Source organism: Barbus barbus (assembly GCF_936440315.1).
Source record: "Barbus barbus genome assembly, chromosome: 22".
NCBI classification, from domain to species: domain Eukaryota; kingdom Metazoa; phylum Chordata; class Actinopteri; order Cypriniformes; family Cyprinidae; genus Barbus; species Barbus barbus.
In genome coordinates, this window is record NC_136750.1 from 18,836,812 (window position 1) to 18,860,192 (window position 23,381).

Sequence of the window (23,381 nt, forward strand, 5' to 3'; positions counted from 1 at the left end):
GAAGAGAAATGAAGTCTCACAGCTGCCTCACGTCAAAACGAGCAGATATTTCAAAGAAATAATCAAAAGTTGAGTTGTTTTTATCGTTACTCTTACATACCCAAATCATGCCATAATTATTCAAATATACTCTCTCAAATACAAACATGCTCTCTAGCAAAGCTATTTATCCACTATTAGGTTCCTACCTGAGAAGTAGCTACTGGTATGTCCACGCAACTAAATCCCGTGTGAAGAACTAAGCATACAGGTGACTTTAACTAGTTAAAGAGTGTTTAATCTCTCGAGCTCTGAGGCGCCTACTTATTATGCCCACCTCTTTTACGTTCAAAGCTGAGAGAAAAAAATAGTAAAACTCCTCTAGTCCTTGTTTTCACAGGACTAGAGGAGTATCGCCATGAGGCAGCTGATAGTTAATGAAAAATCAACATAACAGCACAGAGCCAGACCACTGTCAATGAATCACTTCAGTCGCTGCCAAGCGAATCGAAATCTGGATCCTCGTGATTGATTCTTTTGTCGGACTGATTGATTAAGTCGCCTAATGTCTGTTAAACAAACGGTCAGTTATATTAGTAATGTAAATTTAAACATAATCTCCCGGTTTCACAGACAAGATTTAAACCTAATCCTAGACTAAAATGTAAATCTGAGCTGTTTCAGGTGAAAGAAACTTGCACTGACTGATCTTAAAACATGTCAGTGTCTTTGTTTTGTCTTAAAATGCAAACCAGTAATGCTTTTTTCTAAGGCATGTTTATAAAAATTACTTAAATGTCCTAATTAAACTATGGCCTAATCCAGGTTTAGGCTAAACCCTGTCTATGAAACCGGGCCAATAATATTCATCTTATCATTTATTATTGATTTACCACTTTTGTTTTATTTGAAGAATTTAGTTTACAGATTTGCAAATATGAAATGTGAAAAAAGTATTATCATGGCATAGTATTGTCCAAATATATGTGATGTTAAGGAGGATCTCACAAAAAAATTTAAAATAAAATAATAATAATTCATGACACTTCAGCCCTTCACTGTTACAAAACGAATGGAGGTTGACACTGCCGTTAGATAGCCTAGAGGCTTTTTGCAGAAAAATAAAATAAAATAAAACAAAGCACACACACATTAATTATCTTGTGATATATTCTTTTTATAGATATCCAATAGGCCTAAATAGCCTATAATTAAATATTCTTTATATAGACTATAATTTCTTTCTGAAATGACCATGTTATCATGAGCTTCATCCTCAAATCAATCTAACAGAACAATTTAATAGGATTGGCCGCTGCTTCTTCTGGAAGTCTCCTAGCATTTGAATGACTATAATAGATCTACCTTTGTTTCTCTGGGAGTATATAACATTCTTCACAGGGTTAAGAATTAAGTCAAAAGATGAGTAAACACAACTAGATCCGTGATGATATGGGTTGGATAAACCTTATCATAACTTTAACTCCTGCAGATACTGTAGTAATGACATATAAATGGAAATTATAGGCTACAAGTTACTCAACCAGTGGTTCTCAACGGGTGGCCAAATAAGTCTTAAATAATTTCAACTGAATTATCATAGCATGATAGCTACTTCAAATAAAAATACTGGCATAATGTTTTTAGTTTATTTATTTTAATTACAACAGCAGTAGCAGAGGTTCATAACAGGTTAAATAGAAGAGATTTTGAATATTGTCATGGAAAAAGAGTAGTCTCAGAGTCAAAAAAGTTTCAAACCTCTGCACGAAAATGCTTTGTATAGCACTAGAGGGCGTACTGTACCCATGTAGTTTTGGATGATTGACAATCACGTTATTCACCAAATATTTGATCAGACATGGAGTGGCAGGAAAGCTCTTACAGCCATTGGTTTTTCTTTGTTATTGTACATATTTTTTATTATACCTGTTTTCATGTTTTTATATGAGATCTTCCGCACATACATTACACTAATATGATGGCACATTTTTCATTGCTGTATTACAACCTTTGTGAACCTGTAAATAAATACCATGTCTTATAGGCTACTAGAATAGCTGTTAGAAACATTTTTCTCAGACAAAGAAGTGGAAGTACATGTCAATCTTAAGATGTGTAAATGACACACAAGATGATTTGTGTATTCACCAGGGGATGTTTTTGCCTTCCCAATTTAAAAGAGTTCCACTGTCTTTCTCGGTGAGGCTTGTGATGACTTTCATCATACCGCTGATGCTCTCAGCTGTCGTCAGGGGAGCCTGAGGGTGCCACGAGAAAAATGACAAATGTGAGGATGCCAAAGAAAGTAAACCACGGACATGAATGTAAAAACACATTTGTAACAGGCGCTTTCTATTACCGCTGGGCCTCCCATTTCTGTCTGGACCCATCCTGGATGGAGAGACATAACAAGAATGCCATCTTTTTTGAAATCTTCTGCCAAGCAGCGAGTTAACATGTTCAGTGCTGCCTGAAGGAAATAAACAGTCAAGATGTGGTAGTTTTAATAGTAATTTGTGAGTAAAATAAAGTCTTTGGTTAATAACACTTGAAGAAATGTTCATGTTTTGTTGTGTGTGGTTTACAGTAAAAGGGCTTGATAAGCACTGGTACCTTGCTGACCCGATAGGGGTACATTGGAGACACAGAGAAATTCTCAGGGCATATGGTGATGGATGACAGCAGTGTGGAGACATTGATGATAGCCGACCTACTGCAAGACATGCTTGTTTGATGTGGAAACTGAGCTGCTGCTTTGCACAGGAGGGGATGGAAATCCTGATAATGAATTAACGTAATTTACTGTAAAGGGAAAATGCTACACAATAATGTTACAAAGTTTTCACAGCAAGAAATAATTTTCTTACTCAGTATTTTTGTCTTGTTTTCCAGTACAAATGTCTAAACATTCCTAAATCAAGAAGGAGCAAAATGATTTTAAGCCTTGTTTTCTGAAGAAAATAAAATCTGTTAGTGGGGTTAGAAAAAAAACATTATCTTTTCTACCTAACTGACAGATTTTTTTTCTTGTTTTAAACATACACTTCATTTTTATACATTTTTCAAAAGACTTAATGTCTTAAGTCACATTTTTATATTTGTCATGGAAAACCAGACAAAAGTACCAAGTAAGACAATCATGTTTTGCAGTGTTGAAGGATCAGCCACCTTTGCAATGAGCATAGGTCCTACAACATTAGTTGTGTACACATCCACCATCTCCTGTTTTCCTGTTTCAGCTAGGGATCCTGGGATGTTCACACCAGCATTGTTGATGATCAAATTCAGGCCTTTGCCCTTCAGCTTGGTTTCCACCAGTTTCGAGGCTTCTGTCATACTAGTAGGACTAGTTGTGTCTGTTGAGTAATTAGGTAAACCAACATTTGTGTATTCATCAGAACAAATATGAGGAAATTTAGCATTACATCACTTGCTCACCAATGGATCCTCTGCAGTGAGTGGATGCCAAACAACTGATAAAAACATCACAATAATCTAAGCAAATGATCAGCAAATGATGTAATGCTAAATCTATTCTGATTAAGAAACAAACTCATCTACATCTTAGGCAAGTGCATTTTCAGCAAATATTAATTTTGGGGTAAACTAATCCATTAATGTAGGTAACGACAGTCCTAATGAACAGAATCATGACTCAACCACAAAATTACAGCAAATCTCCTACCAAGTTGGACAACCGTGATCACATCCTGGTGCTTCTGAGCTAGTTCCTGGAGATCCTAGAACACAAGCAGTTGGAAGTGCTTTCTAGGATGTTCTAGGAATACACATCCTCATAAAATGACACATCTTAGAGACACATTGCATGCCACAATTCACCATTTAAATGCAACACAGAAACAGCAGAGTTGCCCAACAAGTTCCAGTGCCACAATGACTCATCTACGCTGTCTTTGTAAAACTGGAATAGTACAGATGGTACAAAGTTCAAACATTTCTTTTCATAGCACGTAGTGCATTGGCATTTGCTGAATTCAAACAAAAACTTTATGCTAAATGGCATCATTGACAACGGTGAAAACATAATTTTATGATTTCAGGAACACTTCACAATAGCATTTAAATATTTTTTTAGATAACATAAAGCAGTACTTTTACTTTTACTTTTACTACTTTTTCTATCTAAATTCATCTTTAACATTTTAAGTTGTATATCAAATGATTTTAATTGCATAATTATGTCAGTTAATTATATAATATAATTAAGTATAATAATTAAGTTGTATAAATTAATTCAAATGAGTTCATATATTATATAAAAATTATTAATAAGGAACAATAATATATTTATAAGATAACTTACCAAACGTACTCATGTAAACAAGTTAAAGTTTTCTGTATAGTGTTAGCATGGTTTCTTACCTGTGATCTTGGTCCATTTGGGTCTCTACAACCAGCAAAGATCTGAACTGGAGGTGAGGGTGAATCAACCAACTGTCGAACCAACTCGAGTCCAATTCCACGGTTTGATCCAGTCACCAGAACACTGTCACATATTCTAGATGCCATTATCAGTCAGAGGCTCAGTCTACAATGGAAGGCATGTACATGTATGTTAGTGTGTATGTATTGGATGTGTGGGAGTAATCAGTGTTATGGAGTAATAAGTCTATTAACTCTTTGAGGGTTTGTGAATGTTTATCGCAACAGCTATTAGTCCCTCCCAGGCTACGAAGCTGCTTTCTTCCCTGACAGAGAGAAAATGACATCTACATTACATTTAGATTTACTCATTTAGGTGTTTTAATCCAGATAAGTTTACAAATGAGACATACAGTATAAAGCTGAGATAAATGAGTAACAATTCATAGGTCTTATCATTCTAATACCATTCATTGATTTATATCATAAACAGGAAGGAACTGTCTTGACTATCTGATTTCCTCTCATGCTTACGTTTGACTGTAATTTATGGCCAACAACAGTACTTTAACTCAGTACTTTAAAGTATTTTAACTCAGATCCTTAGTTTTAGTTACTTAAATGTATGGATATTGTTATTATATTATTGTCTGATATGATGCCATAATCACAGCAATGATAGCAGAGCATAACACTAGTTTTTTAAAAAAAGATAGCGGACATCTGTCTAAATAAGTTCCAGAACATCTTCAAAAAACATTGTGACAGATTAAAAATATACACTGCTGATTCCACCTTGTGCTGTTTTATTTAGAGCATCAAGTTGTTCTTTGGAATTAACCACAAACATATCCACAGACTGATGTGGAAATACGTTAAATGTAAGAATGCTGCTGAACTACACAAGAAATGTTGAGTAATCACTGTGGTATACTACTGCTGTGCCAAACGACGGTCTTTCTTAGATGATTGTGATCCCAGTCACCTTTAAAATATCTAAACACCAACATAAGATGAATAAAATGTAAAAAATCTGAATTATTATTCTTATTTTAAGTATGAATTTAACATAAACTTGTATCCTTAAAACAATTTAAGAAAATTACTATTGAGTAAGAAAAATATAATTATATAATAAAATAAAAAATATATTTTATATAATTTATAAAATATCATTATATTCTTAATATAAACTACGTTCGAATTTAGTCAGTATGATTTTTAAAAACGTTTCTTAGCCACCAAATCAGCATATATCATAATGATGTCTGAAGGATCATGTGACACTGAACACTGGAGTAATGATGCTGAAAATTTAGCTTTGCCATCACAGGAATAAATTCCATTGTTAAAAATTTATTTGATATAAAATAATTGGAGCCTTGCTGGTGACTGGTGAGCATAATAAACTTCTATTAATTCTCTAATTACTTCTAATTAAACTAATAAACCTCCCCTCTTTTTTTTCTGTAAGTGAAGTTTTGCTTCGAAGTATAGTTTTAAGGATTAAAAGGATTTTTCTTTAATCTTTAAATCTTTTTCTTTCTTTAAGGATTTTTCATAAACATTACACAGGAATTACCAGTTCTTCAACCTTTGTAAGCACTGTTGTGGAGAGCAATTTAGCATTAACAGTCCAACACAAGCAACTGAAAAACAGTCCTCTTTTATTAGGTAAGGTTAGGATTTACCAAGTGTACCGTATACACCAAGTACAGTATGTCTTGTTTGTTACCACATAATACTACATTTTTCCGTAGGGGCTACATATTTACCACGTATATATGTCTTAATAGTTACCATATACTGTCACTTCCTGTAAGTGACTGTTATTACACACACTTACTTACTTTACTTTACTTTTGTCATTTAGCAGACGCTTTTGTCCAAAGCGACTTACAAATAAGAAAAAGTAACTAAAACTAAAAAGTTACAACTCTATAAATACTATCTACCCACATATTTAAGAAAATAAAGAAATTAAATAAAATTAACACATGCATATAACAACAACATTACAATAATAAACATATCAATGAAAAAATTAAATAAAAAGCTACTACTATCCCTTGCCGGTGTCCCTGCCCGGTGGAGTCGCACGGTAGAGTCGATGGTCTTTACACTCTTTGGTCTTCACACTAAGAGGGCTTCACACGACGACTGCCGCGACCGCTGCCGCGGTATAATAACCTTTATTATACCAAACCAACAAATGATCATTTCAATTCAGCTGGACCCACTTTCCTGTTTATCAACTACAAATGGCCAAGCAAGTGCACACACTGACAAGATACACGATACAGTACGAGACCAAACGCGATTTCAGCAACTCTCATCCTAGTAAACAAAATAAGCGTTTCCTAGCAACGGCAAATGCGCTAAACACTGAGACAAGTAAATACACTTACGAGCTGATTTTAAACTTCCGCTGATAGACTGCTTCTCTTAAAGACCACTTCATTACACTGCCTTCTGCTGGCGCTTGAACCCACTTTCCTGTTTATCAACTACAAATGGCCAAGCAAGTGCACACACTGACAAGATACACGATACAGTACGAGACCAAACGCGATTTCAGCAACTCTCATCCTAGTAAACAAAATAAGCGTTTCCTAGCAACGGCAAATGCGCTAAACACTGAGACAAGTAAATACACTTACGAGCTGATTTTAAACTTCCGCTGATAGACTGCTTCTCTTAAAGACCACTTCATTACACTGCCTTCTGCTGGCGCTTGAACCCACTTTCCTGTTTATCAACTACAAATGGCCAAGCAAGTGCACACACTGACAAGATACACGATACAGTACGAGACCAAACGCGATTTCAGCAACTCTCATCCTAGTAAACAAAATAAGCGTTTCCTAGCAACGGCAAATGCGCTAAACACTGAGACAAGTAAATACACTTACGAGCTGATTTTAAACTTCCGTTGATAGACTGCTTCTCTTAAAGACCACTTCATTACACTGCCTTCTGCTGGCGCTTGAACCCACTTTCCTGTTTATCAACTACAAATGGCCAAGCAAGTGCACACACTGACAAGATACACGATACAGTACGAGACCAAACGCGATTTCAGCAACTCTCATCCTTACACTTACTTGTAAGTACTACATATTTACCACATGTATACCAAGTAAAGGATGTCTTGTTTGTAACCATAATACCACATTTTTCTGAAGGTGCTACACATTTACCATTTTCATATAAGGCGGTAAAGTTAGTTTTACATTTCACATTCATTAGACATTCGGTTTCATAGGAATTAAACTCTTAACGCCTGTTATGTTTTGAGCCGTAACTAACTCAGATAGACATAAATATATGCCCTTTACGTTGCACAAGCCTTAATTTTTAGGAAAATAAATAAATAAATAATTAACCATATAAATGAATTAAACAATTTAACTACATTACATTATACTTTAAAACCAATATTATGGTTCAGAAAAACATCCCTGTTATTGCACAAGGCTCTGTTTTTGGAATTAGCATTTTATGTTTTATAATACTTTTACAACATTTAATGTATGCAATAATACAAATCCATTAAACAACAACGCCATTTGAGATAAAGGTATCAAACCAACTGTAAAAATCTCTAAATATTACTCCCTATAATGCACAAGGCTTGTTTTTTTATGATTATTCCTTTATTGTTTTTATATACGGTTTTTATATATATATTGTCTCAGATTCCAGATATTCAAATAGTTGTATCTCGGCCATATATTGTCCTATCCTAACAAACCATACACTAATGGAAAGCTTATTTATTCAGCTTTCATATGATGTATAAATCTCAATTTCGAAAAATTTATCCTTATTGTTTCGTGGTCCAAGGTCACATATGGTACTGAATCCACCAGATGTCGTCTTCTCTTTACATTGACTCTCACACCACACAGACTTTTACGTCACTGCGGACTACAGTTCCCATGATCCATTGCACTGATTGCACACACACAGCTGAAGGCACTGATTACACACTCAGCTGAATCCATTCAGACACGCTTTATAAGCCTTGGACTTCTTCTTTCAGATTGCAGAGTATTGTTCTAGCGTTTAGCGCTCTCCTAGTGTTAACTGCCTTACTGAGCCATTCTGTGTTTCTGTTTAGTCTCTAGTATTGTCTAGCGCAGTGCTTCCCAAACCTGTCCTGGAGGCCCCCCTGCCCTGCACATGTTGTATGTCTCCCTAATCAGACACACCCACCTAGTTTTTGCAGTCTCTACTAATGAGCTAATGAGTGGAATCAGGTGTGTTAGATAAGGGAAACATACAAAAGGTGCAGGGCAGGGGGGCCTCCAGGACAGGTTTGGGAAGCACTGGTCTAGCGTATATAACTCTTCTAGCGATAGCTACACTACAGAGCCATTTCACGTTTCCAGTCCTTGTTTCTAGTTCTAGTCGAAGTCTAGTAATTTCATGTTGCCTTGTTGTTTCCTGATCTCCTGCATGTGTATCTCGGATTAACTCTTTGCCTGTTGTTTCGGACTCTGTTTGCACCTCGCTTGGACTGTTGCTCGTGTACCTGGATTATCTCGTTGCCTTGCCCTGTTGAATATTGCTCGCTGATCGAAGACCTACGCTTGTCCTAGGATTACTCTTTGTCTTGCCTGTGTTGTATCTGTTTGCCATTATTGAATCCATGCCTGTTTCATGATCACGTCTCTTAATAAAGCTTTGCCCATGGATCCGTATGTCTCGCGTCTCGTCGGCTCCGAAACCGAATACTCTGCCACAAAAGGATCCAGCAGCTTTTCAAATGAACACTGGCCAGGTATGGACACCGCAAAACTGCTGTTAGCTCTCAAGCAGGACACTCGATTAAAATCCTTTAAATCAAATGGTGTTGTTGTTTAATGGATTTGTATTATTGCATACATTAAAAGTTGTAAAATTATTATAAAACATAAAATGCTAATTCCAAACAAAAACAGAGCCTTGTGCAATAACAGGGATGTTTTTCTGAACATTTTAATATTGGTTTTATAGTATAATGTAGTTAAATTGTTTAATTAATTTATATGGTTAATTTATTTTATTTTTCTAAAAATTAAGGCTTGTGCAACGTAAAGGGCATATATTTATGTCTATCTGAGTTAGTTACGGCTCAAAACATAACAGGCGTTAAGAGTTTAATTCTTATGAAACTGAATGTCTAATGAATGTCATAGGCAAAACTAACTTTACTGCCGTACATTTTAGGAGGTTTTATGAATGTCTGCACGAATTTGACATTACTTGCATGTGTTTATCTTACAGACATGTAAAAATGTGTCACAATGCATCTTTTATCTACACCAGAGCTGCAGAAACAGGACTCATTTCAGTGTCACAATGACTTGCTACAAATGAAACGTGATGCAAAGTGCCAGAAATGTAGATAAGATCTTGATATATAGCATAGCATAGGCATGCCACGTATGTACTAAAGTAAACTAGTACAACTAAATCAGAACAAACCTTTATGGTAAAAGGAATAAGGATAATCTTGTAACCATTTTTAATGGATTTCCTTTTGTTTGTTTTTCAGTAAATGTTTAACAGGTCTCGCTGTTTACTCCATCCCTCCCTGAGTTTGCAAAGGCCTTTTCTTCACAGATATTTAGACTAACAATCAACCTATATTTCAAGAACATGCAGGTATCACCAGTGCAATGCCACTGCACTTTTAAAAGTAAGGTTCCAAAAGGAGATTTTTGTAGCAATGCATTTTTGATTACCCAGAGAAACTTGTTTGTCAACATTTCTTAAAATATAATTTTTTTTCTTAGTGTGAACAGTATTTAAATAATCTGAAGAACCTTCTCCCACTATAAAGAGCGTTTGTACAATAGAAAGTTTCCATGGAAGTTAAGAGTTCTTCATTGAACCATCTGTGCCAATAACCTTTATTTTTAAGAGTGTGTTATGCTGCCATTTTCTTACTATTAAAACAAGATTACAATACTAAAGATATTAAACATCCTTAAAAGAAGATAAACGTATTTGAAAGACAATACAACTTGTTTTCAGTGAATATATCTTGAATTAAGTTTTTAAATTAAGCATTTTATGACAAAAAAATTAATTATGCCATTTGATAAAAATAAATCGTTTCAAACTTTTCCAAAATTAAAGTAGAATGAATGGGCCCGTTGTTATTATTATTATAATTTTGACTGACAGGACATTTAAATTACAGGATTCTGGCAAAATCAAGAAGTAGACATTATGGCCACTAGGTGGTAGAACTTAATTACTTATGTCACCACGGTTAAACAAAGGGTTAAAAAATCTCCTGTCTGAATGGACAATTGTCCTTTGAAATAATATGCACATAATTTTTGTAAACAAAAAAGAGGCCATTAAAACTGAAACGGTTTTTTTCCAAGCTCAATGTCATCCATAAATTCACACATTGATCTTATCACACACAAACACAAAAGAGAAGCAAACCAGTCTGTAAGTGTCCCAGACTCGCTCTCATACCTGTTCACAAGCACTCACTCACAGAGAAAAACACAAAACAGCCCGTCCTCTCAAACTAGGACAAAGAGCAGCTGATACAGATATGTAACCATGGTGACCAGGTGACGTCTCACATTCCAGCTTGAGCTCTCAGATTTCAGATGGGAGGCCAGTGGCCAATATTCATGTACCTCCATCATACTGACTAAAACAATGCCAGTCTGGTAAGATGGCAATGGGTTACTGCCCAAAAAGCCAGGCAACTAATTAAAAAACAGAGTGGAGAGACATCTAGTTAAAGAGCATGATGTCTAGGCCATGCACAGGTGGGCATCCTTAAATTTCCTGTAACAAATCCACAACTTTGCCATGTCATGACCAAGTGTTTCCCTGTCGCTTAGACTGTTCTTATAATTGTGTGACAGCACAGAGCACATTAGCCTCAAGCTAGAGGCCAATCATACCATGCCAGGAATTCTTTTTTTTCTTTAAGCTAAAGCCTGTGGAATGCTGGGTAGGCAGCTGAGAAGTTGACGACTGTCTGGTAACCTGCTGAGGGATGTGGAAGAGCCAGGGGAATGTAAAGAGTGTACCGGTTGGTCTGGCAGCATTCTTTACACATAAATGCGCACACACCTCAGAAACCCACACAAACATTCCACGTCTCTTTCTACACAACCTGTACGTCTGAGTGTATCTTTGGTGCGTGAACAGTGTTAGCAGTACTGAGTGTCCCTGTATTAAAAAACATTAATGAAATCGGGTCTATACTTACTACGTCATTTCCTGGTCTGGAGCACTACGAAAGATTTTATGTCCCCACCATGTAGTGTTGGGAATCTAAATTGAGCGAACAACAAAAGGTGCTCAAAAGGGACACTTACATCAATTATCCACCGATATGTTTTTTAAGGCAATTACAGCTTAAAATGAAAAGTTAGGGATTTAAAGATCATTTTGTCTGACTTCATAAAAGAGACTATACAATTGGTGATATAAGTAAGCAAACTGGCCACTTTTACAAAGCTCCATTCTAAAGGAAAGAACATTTAGGAGCCAAATGACATTTTTAGAAGACCCAATACAGAACTGCTCGATAAAGATAGTTGTTCAGAAGTAATTTAGTTCCCATTTGATGCTGATGTTGCCATAGCAGTGTCACTCTGTTTTGTAAGAATATTTCTACCTGTATGGAAAAAGAAAAGTCATATAATGTCACAAACCTTGCTTCCCCATATTGAGCATTTTAGAGAATCAGAAGGATGAAAATACAATTTTAGTTTTTTTGCAAATATATGTTTTCTTTTCTGACAATTGATTCAACATTGGACCTCGCTATGCAAAACAATGAACAAATACTCTCTTGTGTAAAATTAGATGTTTTTAGAATTTCTTTTTTGTTTTTGTTTAAAAAACAAACAAACAAAAAAATTTATATAGGCTATGTATCTTTAATTACAACTAACAGTTCCCAGTCCATTGGACATAAGTGAAAAATGATGCACGGTTCCGTTTGAGTCAGTTGCAATTTTAATAACACCTCTTAACAGTTCACTGACTGAGTTTGAGTCAAGCCACTAAATTAGGTTTGAAGAATCTATTTTATTTATTTTTTTAACTTATTTTTCATAAGAGTCATTTGTTCACTCTACACCATTGTCCAGTTTAAATTAAAATGTATTTATTTGTTTGTTTGCTTGTTCGATCATTTGTTAAATTTGCGACTATTTTAGTCACAAACTAGAGCCCTGTTTTGTATTGTTTCATCAAGTGTTAGTTGCTTTTGGTCTGACCAGAGAACTCAATACTTAATCAAAGGTTTGGGTTGATAAAACTTAAAATTTTTTGAAAGACGTTTCTATTATGATAATCAAAGCAACATTTATTTCATCCAAAAATTAAAAAAAAAAAAAAATAATAATAAATAAAAATAAAATAACAGTAAAAGTAAAAGAGTAATATTGTGATTAATAATTTTCTAATTTAATTCCTGTGATGGCAATCTGAATTTTCAGCAGCCATTACTCCAGTCTTCAGTGTCACATGATCCTTCAGAAACCATTCTGAGGCTCATTAGGTGCTCAAGAGACATTTCTTATTATTATCAATCGTTGTACATTGACTCTTTCATTTAAAATAGTAATTTAATTTGGTTTTAAATGTTTAGATCACCATCACTGGTGCTTTGTGATTTGAATTATCATTGTGTTTCATAACACTCTGAAGTAGACCTTTAGGGTACAATAGGGATGTAAACACCTGAGATGAACAATTTTGTGAGTGGTCAGAGAACAAAAAAATAGTTGTGATTCCAGACAGGTACGATCGGCATGTTTGCTCATTCTGTTGACATGACTGAGGTATGAGGCACCTTTTCAATATAACACGACAAGGTGACTAAGATCTGTCCTGTTAAGAGGCTGCCTTTTCATTTTGTCACAAAGTCACTTATCTCTACCGACTGGTTATTTCCGGCTTAAATGGCTCTAAAGGGCATAATTTGTACAGCAAATCTTCATATTCTTGCAATGAAATATGTCCAGAAGGTGTCTGCTTCGTTTGAAATCAAGACCTGTGAGCCATTCGCTGACAGATAACAGAAAATGCCCCCTTCCTCAAAAAATCAGGTCATTATGACAACAACTTCTCATAATTCAAGTGAGCTTCACCCCTTTTTCCCTCAATGTACAAGGCTAAATGAAGAGCAGAGGTGGGAGTATTACATATCTTATCAACTTGTACTAACCAGACCTCTCTTGAATAGCTCACATTCTTAAGCATTCATCACCTAAGCAACAACAAGCTTAAATAAACCTGGTTTTAAAAACTTATACTCTGTGGGTGAGTATAACAGTCCTATTCACCTGTTTATACTGTAAACACCAGGTTAATAGGAGCAAAAGCTCCCATCCCCTTCACGTGTCTTCCTGTGATGATATAAGATTACAGTGAGTCATTTTAAAAAGGACGCCTTAAAACCTTCCAAACTGCTTCTTGAGTTTCTGCTTCTCGGGCAAAAGGTCACTCAACAGACCTTAAGCCTCAGCAGGTACTTATCTAACAAACATCTGGTTTGACAGGTTAAATATTTTGGGTATGAGTGCATGGATGAGCCAGAGGAGAGAACATGCTCAAGTGTCAGACAGACATTTGAAAATTCTCCAGGCATTTCATTTCCCCAATTAAAATCAAATATAGACGAGTTTAAATCTGTTGTAGGAACCAAAACACCAACCTTTTCCAAATACCTTATGGGTCAGCTGAGTCACCAATACCTATGTGAAAGAGAGACACGTGTATTCAAACTTCATTTCTCTGCTATATATTCCAGGAAATTGTTGGGTTCAGACCAAATGCAGAGTAGATCAAAGCACTGACCATTGCGATGAGCAACCGGGATTATCATCTCCCTCCACATTCCTGCATTCTTCTACTTTCCATCATCATCCGAGCTGGACAGAGGCCCGCGGAGAGGGTGTGCAGAGCAGAGACTGGACACACAACAAGGGAAACACTAGAAAGGGAAGCTTTAATTAAGACCAGCGGCTCAAATAGACTTAAAATGAGAGGGGAAATCTAGTGAGTAAATGGCACATTTTAGTACACAGGCAGGCTTGTGTTAAAAGTTTATCCATTAAAGTTTTAGAAACTGTTAACAGTACACTGAAATGCTAATGCATTTCTAGTTTTCTTGTTTTTAATATTTTCTAAACATTAATGATTGCTCTTCTCAGAATCATATGAGGAAATGTACTATTTATAGCAGCTCTGGCATTAAATCATTCAGTGTGAGAAAAGGCAGACACTTTAAAGCAGTGGCTCTCAGCCACAAGTCTGGGATCCACTAGGGGGCCTCAGCAAACATCCAAGGGGACCACAGGATGACTTAAAGATAAAAATTGTCATCATTTACTCACGCTGTTCCAAACCTGCATGAATTTCTTTATTCTGCTGAACACAACATACAATATTTTGAAGGTTAACTTCCATAGTATGGAAAAAATACTTTTCGTACAGGTTGAGTAAATGAAACCTGATTAAATGATAACAGAATCTTTTAAAAATGTATTAAAATTAATGTTATTAACACAATTTTTACTAGTTGAAAATAAAGAATTCAAAACTTAAAATTGCTAGAATATGTACAAATCCAAGATTTTGCTAAAGAAATAGCAATGAGCAAATGAAAATCTCATGATAATATAGCAGAGAGAGAGACCAGGGCTACTAGTCACAGAAAGATGCTGTTGATTTTTCTGTTTGTTTCTATTCCTTAATCATTGTATTCAATTTAAAGTCTATTAAAAGGCATGTTTCATTTTAAAATTGCCCTATATAGTGGGACAACATGCCCCAAAACTGAATGTTGCAAAAGTTCAACGTGTTCAATATTTCTATAAAAATTGCCTTTCATAAATAAACCTACCTTAAGCAACAACTATAATATACAAACCTAAAAAGTGTGACAACTAGCCCCATTGTTCCCTAAGAAGAAGTTTTCACAGCAGCCCCTGCAGGAATAAAGGCGTCATGACTTTGGGAAGCAACCACCACATATGTTTCCTGTGGATCATTCCGTTGAGTGGAAATTTTGCTAAACTGTCTGTGAATAGTCCTGATGTCATTTATATATTGTTATTAATATATTTTAACACAATGAGATCATGGAGTCATAAGGAATTTTTATACAGGTCAAGCTTACATGTGATACTACGCACGACCACGCCTTCTAGCGGCGTTCCGCCTGACGTCAGTGTTATTGAAAGCCGCTGGCCCCGCCCACCGCCGGGAGAACGGCTCTAACAAATCAGTCCGTGCCTGTGAAGCAGTACTGCGGATCGCGACTGTCAGCTCACTCATGCTGCGCACACGGTCTCTGGCTGCTGACTCCGGTATCTAGGGGCACTCTCGTGCGATACTGTCCGTGGGAATATATATATATACCGCAAACATGTCACGGCATCACAGGACGCCGCTGAAAAACGAGGAGAGCGTGGTGGAGGTGAAGAGCAAAGTAAGTGAATCCCATAAATGTTTGACAGCGTGCATATGTAAACACTGCTGTTTACGCAGCCCTCCGCGGGAGCGTGCCCGTAATTGGAGGCGCATCAGTGTTGGGGTTTGTGTACTAATCCATCCATAGAGAGAAACGCTGATGGTGCTGTATCTGTCAGACTACGAGGCGCGAGACGAGCGCGTTTGGCTGGGATCATTATGACAGCAGGTCTCTGTCCGGTCCGTGTGATGTGATGTGATACGCGGTTCTGGTGCAGTGTGAAGGATCCTACCGATAGACAGACGTGCGCAATGAGGCGATTGGGCCTTGTTGATCAATTATGCATGTTACATACCAATAACGAAAAAGCGAATCCCGCAGAAGAATCAGATCCTAATGATGCATCTGAGAGGCATTCATCATATTAGCAGAGCCGTGTACTACATAAACTCGATAAGATGCTGGTTCACTTTCTATTCCCAGGATAAATTCGACTGTTTTTCTTCATTACAACAAGTAAGCAGGTATAAATAAGCAATAGCACAAGAGCAAAAGTGCATTTGTTTGGAATACAGCTGGCACGAGGCCACAGGTTATTATAGCCTTGTTGATGTTCAGTGCTATAGAACCATTGCCAGTGACGTTGCTCTATAAATACTGAAATATCTTATGCTTCAGACAAATATTGACCAGTTAATTAATGTATTTCTTATCTGCGGGTGAAAACAGTTCCAAAAGAAGCCAAAGCATCAAGCTTTGAGTGTCACTATGCAAAAGCCGGACTGGATCAACAACTGTGATTGGAGGATAGCAGCCCCTTTCTGTTATCAGCCAGCTCCAATAACACTCCAGATTTTTTATTTTGTGCTACAAGAACACTGAAATGTGCTGTTATACTAAATATCACCAATTTTTTATAGTGGTTCTCAACCTTTATGACTCTTTAGGGCCCCCATTGTCTACAATAATATTCAAAGGCCCCATGACCTTTCAAGTTGTCAGTGATTTACTGGATTGGGATTAAGTTAAAGGATTATTACAATATTTTAACTTTCAACTTCTACCCAATACAATATTTTAAACCTTGTATATTTATGGAATATATAAAATACTGTTATTAATTTACATTATTTTTCAGGTTTGCTGTGGCCCCTTAGTCAGCTCCTGCCTCCTGGTTGAGAACCGTTTTGTATAATAGTACTCGACAATTGTCTAAATTAAAATGTCATGGTGATAAATCTGAGGCCATAGATGCATAAAGGCCTCATTTATGGGAGGAAACCCTCTTTACTACATTACATCTGATGGTGCATGAATGAATATTAACAGCCAATCAGCTACAACTGCTGATGTATGTTTAAAATATTTCATATATTTTATTATGTTTCTCATGGCCTCTATTATTACTAAAGACACAGACCACTTATTGTTGGTGTCTGGTGTATTGGAGTTGTTTGCTGTCAATGCGCTCAGTATGCTTATTGGAAAACCTCAACCACAATCTGCCAAACAGAGCAGGATATGTTTTATTATCCCTCCATTCTTGAGAAATGTTGGGCGGGCAGTGCATAGATGTGTGTGAAAGAGGAGAACAGTAAACAAAAGAGGGCTGTTTAGTAAGATTCCATTGAAGTTCCAGGCCTGTATGTAATATAGTGTCTTTATTATTATTTTATTTTAATAATAATAACTGGCTAATTTAATCACCCGAATACTTCTTCCCGAGGTTTTGGTTTTCATAACAGGCAGTACAGTGTGTTTGGTGACACTCTTTTCTTCCTGAGAGGAAATTGGTGGGGAATGTTTTCTTTTCAAATTTTCTAGATGGAATCCTGTCTCATATTATCTATCACTTACTCATTGCAATGGCATTTTTAGTGAGCATGTAGTTTGAGATTTGTGTTTAACAGTTTATAGTGATGTCTTTTCTCCAACAGGCCATGTTTTCATTGGTAAAGTATGACAGCTATGGCCTTTTTATCTGTATTGCTGTGGTTACTGTGGTGATCCACAGTCCAACAGCATTTCTTTTTTTTTTTTTTTTACCAGTTTTTGATAAATAAGATGGTATAGAATAAGGTGTTGATTTTTGTTATAAAGGGGGAGGTAATGTAAATGTTTTCAGTCGGGATGATAATGTAATTATTCAAATATGTTATGCAATCAATATTTGTGAAGAAAAGTAAATGCATCAAGAAAACTACTGAAATTTTAATCTCTATAATGCCAGTCCTTTTATTAACAGATTTATACTTTACTTCCGTAATGTGACACATTTCTGAGGGAAACAGGATATTTAACAAGAAAAAAAAATGTAAGACCTGATTTTATCCCTCAAGAACTGTGAAAGTGGTCACATGACAGCTGAAAAGGAAAGATGTTTTGGAGGTGAAGCAAGTTATTTTGTTAAAAATTAAAAATACATTTTTCTCTTTTGAATAACTTGTGCAATTAATTGTTCACAATAAGACCAACGATGTATACTAACAGAGGGCATGCAATTTAATTTCTCTTAATTTCAGCAGTATTAAAAAAAGATGAAAGTATAGGAGAAAAACGTACAGGATTAGAGATGACATGGAAACACCTTTTTAATCAAATATGTCGCTGATTATCACATCTTAAAGGTCTCTTTGCTTTCCTGTATGGTCAAATTTAAGAACCAACATCCTTGATTCTTTTTATCTACCACAGGAAAAAGCCTTTGATATTATTTTTGTGAATGGGCACATGGCGCTAAGTAAACGCCCTCTGTGTCATACTGAATGGCTCCATAGTCAAATGATCTACAATATGACCTTGTATATTTTTTCACTAATATTCTCCATCTCCATATGTTAGGTATTCTCCATGGATGCTGGAGAAAATCATTGGCTCGGATGCAATTCCTCCTTATAAACTGAGAAGTCTGACAGATTTTGTCCAATATGTTCAGCTGAGCTCTTGAGATGAATATGCCATGCGTTCAGAGTGTGTGTGAGATCTGGAGAAGCTCAGCTTTTTAATGCCACTGTTCTCATCTTTCCCTTTATCTGTAGCACTTGATTAGATTGACCCTCCCATTGTTCCTCACTGCTCTTTTTTTACCTTAATGGCTTCCTCCGAGCTGCAAGTACACATCAAACAGCTCTGCAGCTGCAGGAGCAAGTGAAATTGTTACGAGGAACTGGCACTGAATGTATCTGCAGACTCTTCATGCAAAGACGCATCTGTGTGTAAAGTCACTGTCCAAGTATCAATTGGAAAACCTTGATCCATTTCTTTTGCGAAAACAGAAATGAATCACATTCACATATCTTACGGAGTCATGATCTGTTGAAGTGATAATTGATCTACAAAGCTAAGTGCTGTGCATTAAGAGCCTGTTGTGTGTTTATTGACATAGTTTAATATGATTGTGGTTGTCCTGCAGTTTGAGGCGGAGTACCGAAGGTTTGCCCTGAAGGGGAACGGAGCCGGGGGCTTCCAAGAATTCTACCAATTGCTGCAGACCATTCACCGGATCCCCGGAGTGGACGTGCTGCTGGGATATGCAGACATCCATGGAGATCTACTTCCCATCAACAATGATGACAACTTCCACAAAGCACTGTCCTCGGCCAATCCGCTGCTTCGGATTATCATTCAAAGGAGAGGTAAATTGTTACACTGCATGTAGATCACAAAAAGGTCAATGTTTGATGTTGTTTTAAAGCTTAAAGGTGAAGTGTGTCAATTCCACACTACCAAATAGAATTGAAATCGGCTTTGTGTGGCTGATATCAACAAGAACCAGTCGTTTGAGTTTGGGGAGGTGCTACCTGTTTGTCTGACCAATGAACATGCATATGAATATGGATTTGTCGTTTTTATTTAATTTTTTTTTTTTTAAATGTGTATAGGTAGTATTTATAAAGTTTTAGCTTTTAGTTTTGGATCTGTTTTTAGTTGTTTTAATACTACAATTGATTGATTCTGTTGTCCTCATTTGTAAGTCGCTTTGGATAAAAGCGTCTGCTAAATGACTAAATAATAATACAAATAACATGAACCAATAAACCAGCAAGTTGGAGTCAGCAACTTTTTAATGTTCAAATATGTATTTATTTGATTAAAAATACAGGAAAAAACAGTAATTTAGTAATTAAAAAAAAAAAATTTAAATGTAATTTTTACTGAGACAAAGCTGAATTTTGAACAATCATAACTCCAGTCTTCAGTGTCACAGTCCTTCAGAAATCATGCTAATATGTGGATTTTTTTGCTCAAGAAACATTTATTATTATTATAAATATTGAAAACAATTCTGTTGCCTAATACATTTTTCTTTAATGACCAGAAAGTTCAACAGAACAACATTTATTTGAAATAGAATCTTTTATAACTTCATAAATGTTATCAGTGATTCATTTAATGCATCTTTGCTGATGCATCCAAAGGAGTTTGAGTGTTTGAATTTTTTTTGCAATTTGTTTCTCATGCAAGGCAGAAACCACACACTTCACCTTTAACATTCATCTTAACAACGACAAACCAGGACATGAGGGGATATTTTTGGTGAATTATATGTAGCATTTTAGAATTGCTAAATCGTTTTTATGTTAAAATGCATTTTTTGAGCATGTGGAGAAGGGATATGGATGCAGCATAGCTGATGCATGTAGGTGTTTGTGTGTATGAGAGAGTTAGGCATTAAAATGATGTATCGTCTTTTGCTGTCATATGTCCTTATCCATATTTGACTCCAGAGGGAATGAAAAGTCATTCCAGCAGTGTAATGTTGTGCACAAGGATGAGGGTCGTTATGGGCTATGATGTGATGTTATGATGGGTGGGCGTCAGCGTTAGATGGTGCCAGTCGGGGCCCATCTCTGTTTCATGGCTGTTACTGGCACTGCGCCAGCCCCGAGGTGCTGAGTCTGATAGCGGTGCAGAGGAGTGATGAGCCCACACCCTCATCTCTCGCTCTCTTTCCCTCTTTGACGCTTTCTTGACGTCCTTCCTTGTCTATATTCTCTTTCTGTCATCTTCACAACCCTCTCGCTCTCCCTCCTGTTTCTTCATCACTCTTAATGCCTTGTCACACTCAATGAGTTTTATTAAATCTGAACCACAGCACTGAGGAAATGTTTTGCTAATGCTATTACGAATGTTTTTCTCATTGTCAAATAGTTCCTTTATTTCATTGTTCAGTTTGTTTGCGCCACCCTATATAATCCATTGTGAAATGAACTGAGCACCATTGTTCAGAGTTTTAAAAGATTTAAAAAGGGAACTATTTTATTTAGCCAAGGGATTAAATCAGATTAATTGCTTGTTAGCTATGTGAAAATTGTATTATTTGAACGTCAAGTTTCAACTAGGTCCTACAGCTATTGATGATAGGTAGGGCAGATGGAATCTTTGCATTTTCTGAACAGATTTTGACGGAAATCTATGGAATTATCAGGATGTAAACACGGTATAAAGTGCTAAATGGATCTTAAATGCTACACTCTTATTGATAGCTAAAAGCATTGACCAAAAATAACCAAAATATTACCCAAATTGTTTAATTACAAAACACCCATGGGGTAAGAAGGGTTGTTGAATTTTATGAATGACAGCCATCCAATCAGTGTTGTTTTTTAAAAATAAAACTATTAAAATTAATTCAATTAATAATAGCAAAATAAAATATTAGATGAAAAAAGTTACACTTAAAAATTAGAAACTTAAACTTAAAATAATTAGAAATGAGTTTGTTGAATTATTAAAAATAAAACTTAAACATTTAATAAAGCACATAACAAAATTACAGAAATTAAAATGAAAAGTCAAAATATAAAAATAAAAGCTAATTCAAAATGTTATTAATATTAATAAATATTTTGGTCCCACTTTATATTAGGTGGCCTTAACTACTATGTACTTGCATAAAAAAAATAAGTACAATGCACTTATTGTCTTCATATTATATTGCAAAACACTTTTGCTGTTATTGAGGTGGGATATGGGTAAGGTTAGGGACAGGTTAAGTGGTATGGATAGGTTTAAGGGATGGGTCAACAGTGTAATTATATTAATTACAGATGTAATTACATATAGGTATGTTTAAAAATAGAAGTACAATGTAAGAACATGTATGTACACAATAAGTGCATTTTATCAAATGATTAATTTAAATGTAAGTACATAGTAGTTAAGGCCACCTAATATAAAGTGGGTCCAATGTTTTAATAGTGTATAAATAATAAAACATGGTTCTAGAAATCTGTGTGTGCCAAGTGATGGGTGGTGTAGTTTTTGTGTAAATGATCTATAAAGTGCCACTGCTCATTTTGGAGCTGTGGACACTTACACGTAAATGTGAACAGATATCCTATAGTGTGTTATTTATTCATATATTCATTTACAGTGCATGTGTACTGGTGTTGAACTATAATTAACAGGTAAATGGCAACATCAAGAATGTAGTATAAGGGAACCAATGTCATTGACATAAACGACACAAAGTGAGTTCTTTAGGGACAGACTAGTTATTTCAGAATGGAGAGTGTCATGGTGTGTATGTGTGAGTGAGTGTGTGTGTGTGAAGGGTTGCCTCTTAAGACATTAGCGAGAGAGAAAATGTGGAAATAAAGGATAAGATGCTTACATCCCGCAGTGGTTTCCGCCACTTTGGCTTCTGCAACCTCTTATGGATGTGATTTGAGAGGGAAAGAGACAGCAATAATAATAGTCCTGTTTCATGTAGTCATAATTTGCATAACAGGTGGACCTCATTATGTGTTCATACTAATTCTGTAATGAGAAACTCAATACTTATTTAGGTTTAAACCAACATACATACACACACCCTTACATGATAAATCAGAGTCTTAGTTGTTACTATGTATTGTTAATTGTTGATAATTACACTAATACAGCTTGTGTACTGTATACACGTATGGGGTTGTGTATGTATGATGTAATTTCCCTGAGTATGAGAACAAATAACTAAAGGTGACACAACAGCCAACCAAGTATTTGCAGCATTTCATTACAAGCACAAGGATTATTGTCTTAACTGATGTGTGAAACCACATGCATCAACAATGAAAACAGCCACCTACTCTTATTATTACAATTCAAAATAACTGTTTCATATTTTAATATAGCCTATTTGAAAATGTAATTTATTCTTGTGATGGTAAAGCTGAATTTTCAGCACCTATTACTCCAGTCTTCAATGTCACACGATCCTTCAGAAATCACTCTAATATGTTGATTTGGTGTTAAATAAATGTTTATTATTATTATCAATGTTTAAAACTGTCTCTGAGTTGAATGACTAGCCCGAAAGGAACTTTGAACACACTGAAAAGCCATGAACACTGGCATTGAAGAGTAGATCTGTCTGTCTGAGCCAGTCATCACTCACAGCCAGAAAGTCCATTATAGTGCTACAAGGCCATGCAACTCCCTGCCCTGGAAACTGCTCAAAAATATCAGTTTGCACCATGTACTAAAGTGACCGACAATTCAGCACTGCATCTTGTGTGACTGAAGACAGGAAAGGCAGTTTGTCCTTGTAATGAAGACTTTAATTTTTTTTAAAGAA

The 23,381-nt window shown here is 35.8% G+C and overlaps 3 protein-coding genes across 5 annotated transcripts in view; 1 reads left to right on the forward strand and 2 right to left on the reverse strand.

Moving 5' to 3' along the window:
• LOC306888547 (rho family-interacting cell polarization regulator 1-like) overlaps nucleotides 1-329 on the reverse strand; it is a 78,843-nt gene extending 78,514 nt beyond the window's left edge. The window contains exon 1 of the mRNA XM_079446914.1: nucleotides 189-329. The gene's annotated coding sequence lies outside the window, so the exon portion shown is untranslated. The remainder of the gene's footprint in view (nucleotides 1-188) is intronic.
• A 1,313-nt stretch (nucleotides 330-1,642) lies between these two features.
• Nucleotides 1,643-14,285, reverse strand: LOC306842509 (C-signal-like). 2 transcript variants are annotated; one of them, XM_079373430.1, is made up of 8 exons: nucleotides 14,203-14,285; nucleotides 14,060-14,099; nucleotides 4,366-4,531; nucleotides 3,668-3,722; nucleotides 3,151-3,338; nucleotides 2,596-2,760; nucleotides 2,342-2,452; nucleotides 1,643-2,240 (listed from the first exon to the last, which is right to left on the reverse strand). In XM_079373430.1, the coding sequence occupies exons 3-8, from the start codon at nucleotides 4,510-4,512 to the stop codon at nucleotides 2,127-2,129; spliced, it is 780 nt and encodes a 259-aa protein (XP_079229556.1). In that variant the 5' UTR covers nucleotides 4,513-4,531; nucleotides 14,060-14,099; nucleotides 14,203-14,285; the 3' UTR covers nucleotides 1,643-2,126. The 2 variants fall into 2 exon arrangements, with proteins under 2 accessions (XP_079229556.1, XP_079229555.1); XM_079373429.1 differs by lacking the exons at nucleotides 14,060-14,099; nucleotides 14,203-14,285 and having other exon boundaries at nucleotides 4,366-4,651.
• A 1,320-nt stretch (nucleotides 14,286-15,605) lies between these two features.
• Nucleotides 15,606-23,381, forward strand: part of LOC306888201 (partitioning defective 6 homolog alpha-like) — a 31,731-nt gene continuing 23,955 nt past the window's right edge. The window contains exons 1-2 of one of the 2 annotated variants that reach the window (XM_079446390.1): nucleotides 15,606-15,838; nucleotides 19,233-19,455. In XM_079446390.1, coding sequence (XP_079302516.1) covers nucleotides 15,776-15,838; nucleotides 19,233-19,455 — 286 coding nt within the window. In that variant the 5' untranslated portion in view covers nucleotides 15,606-15,775. The remainder of the gene's footprint in view (nucleotides 15,839-19,232; nucleotides 19,456-23,381) is intronic. The other variant, XR_013785728.1, reaches the window with a different exon arrangement.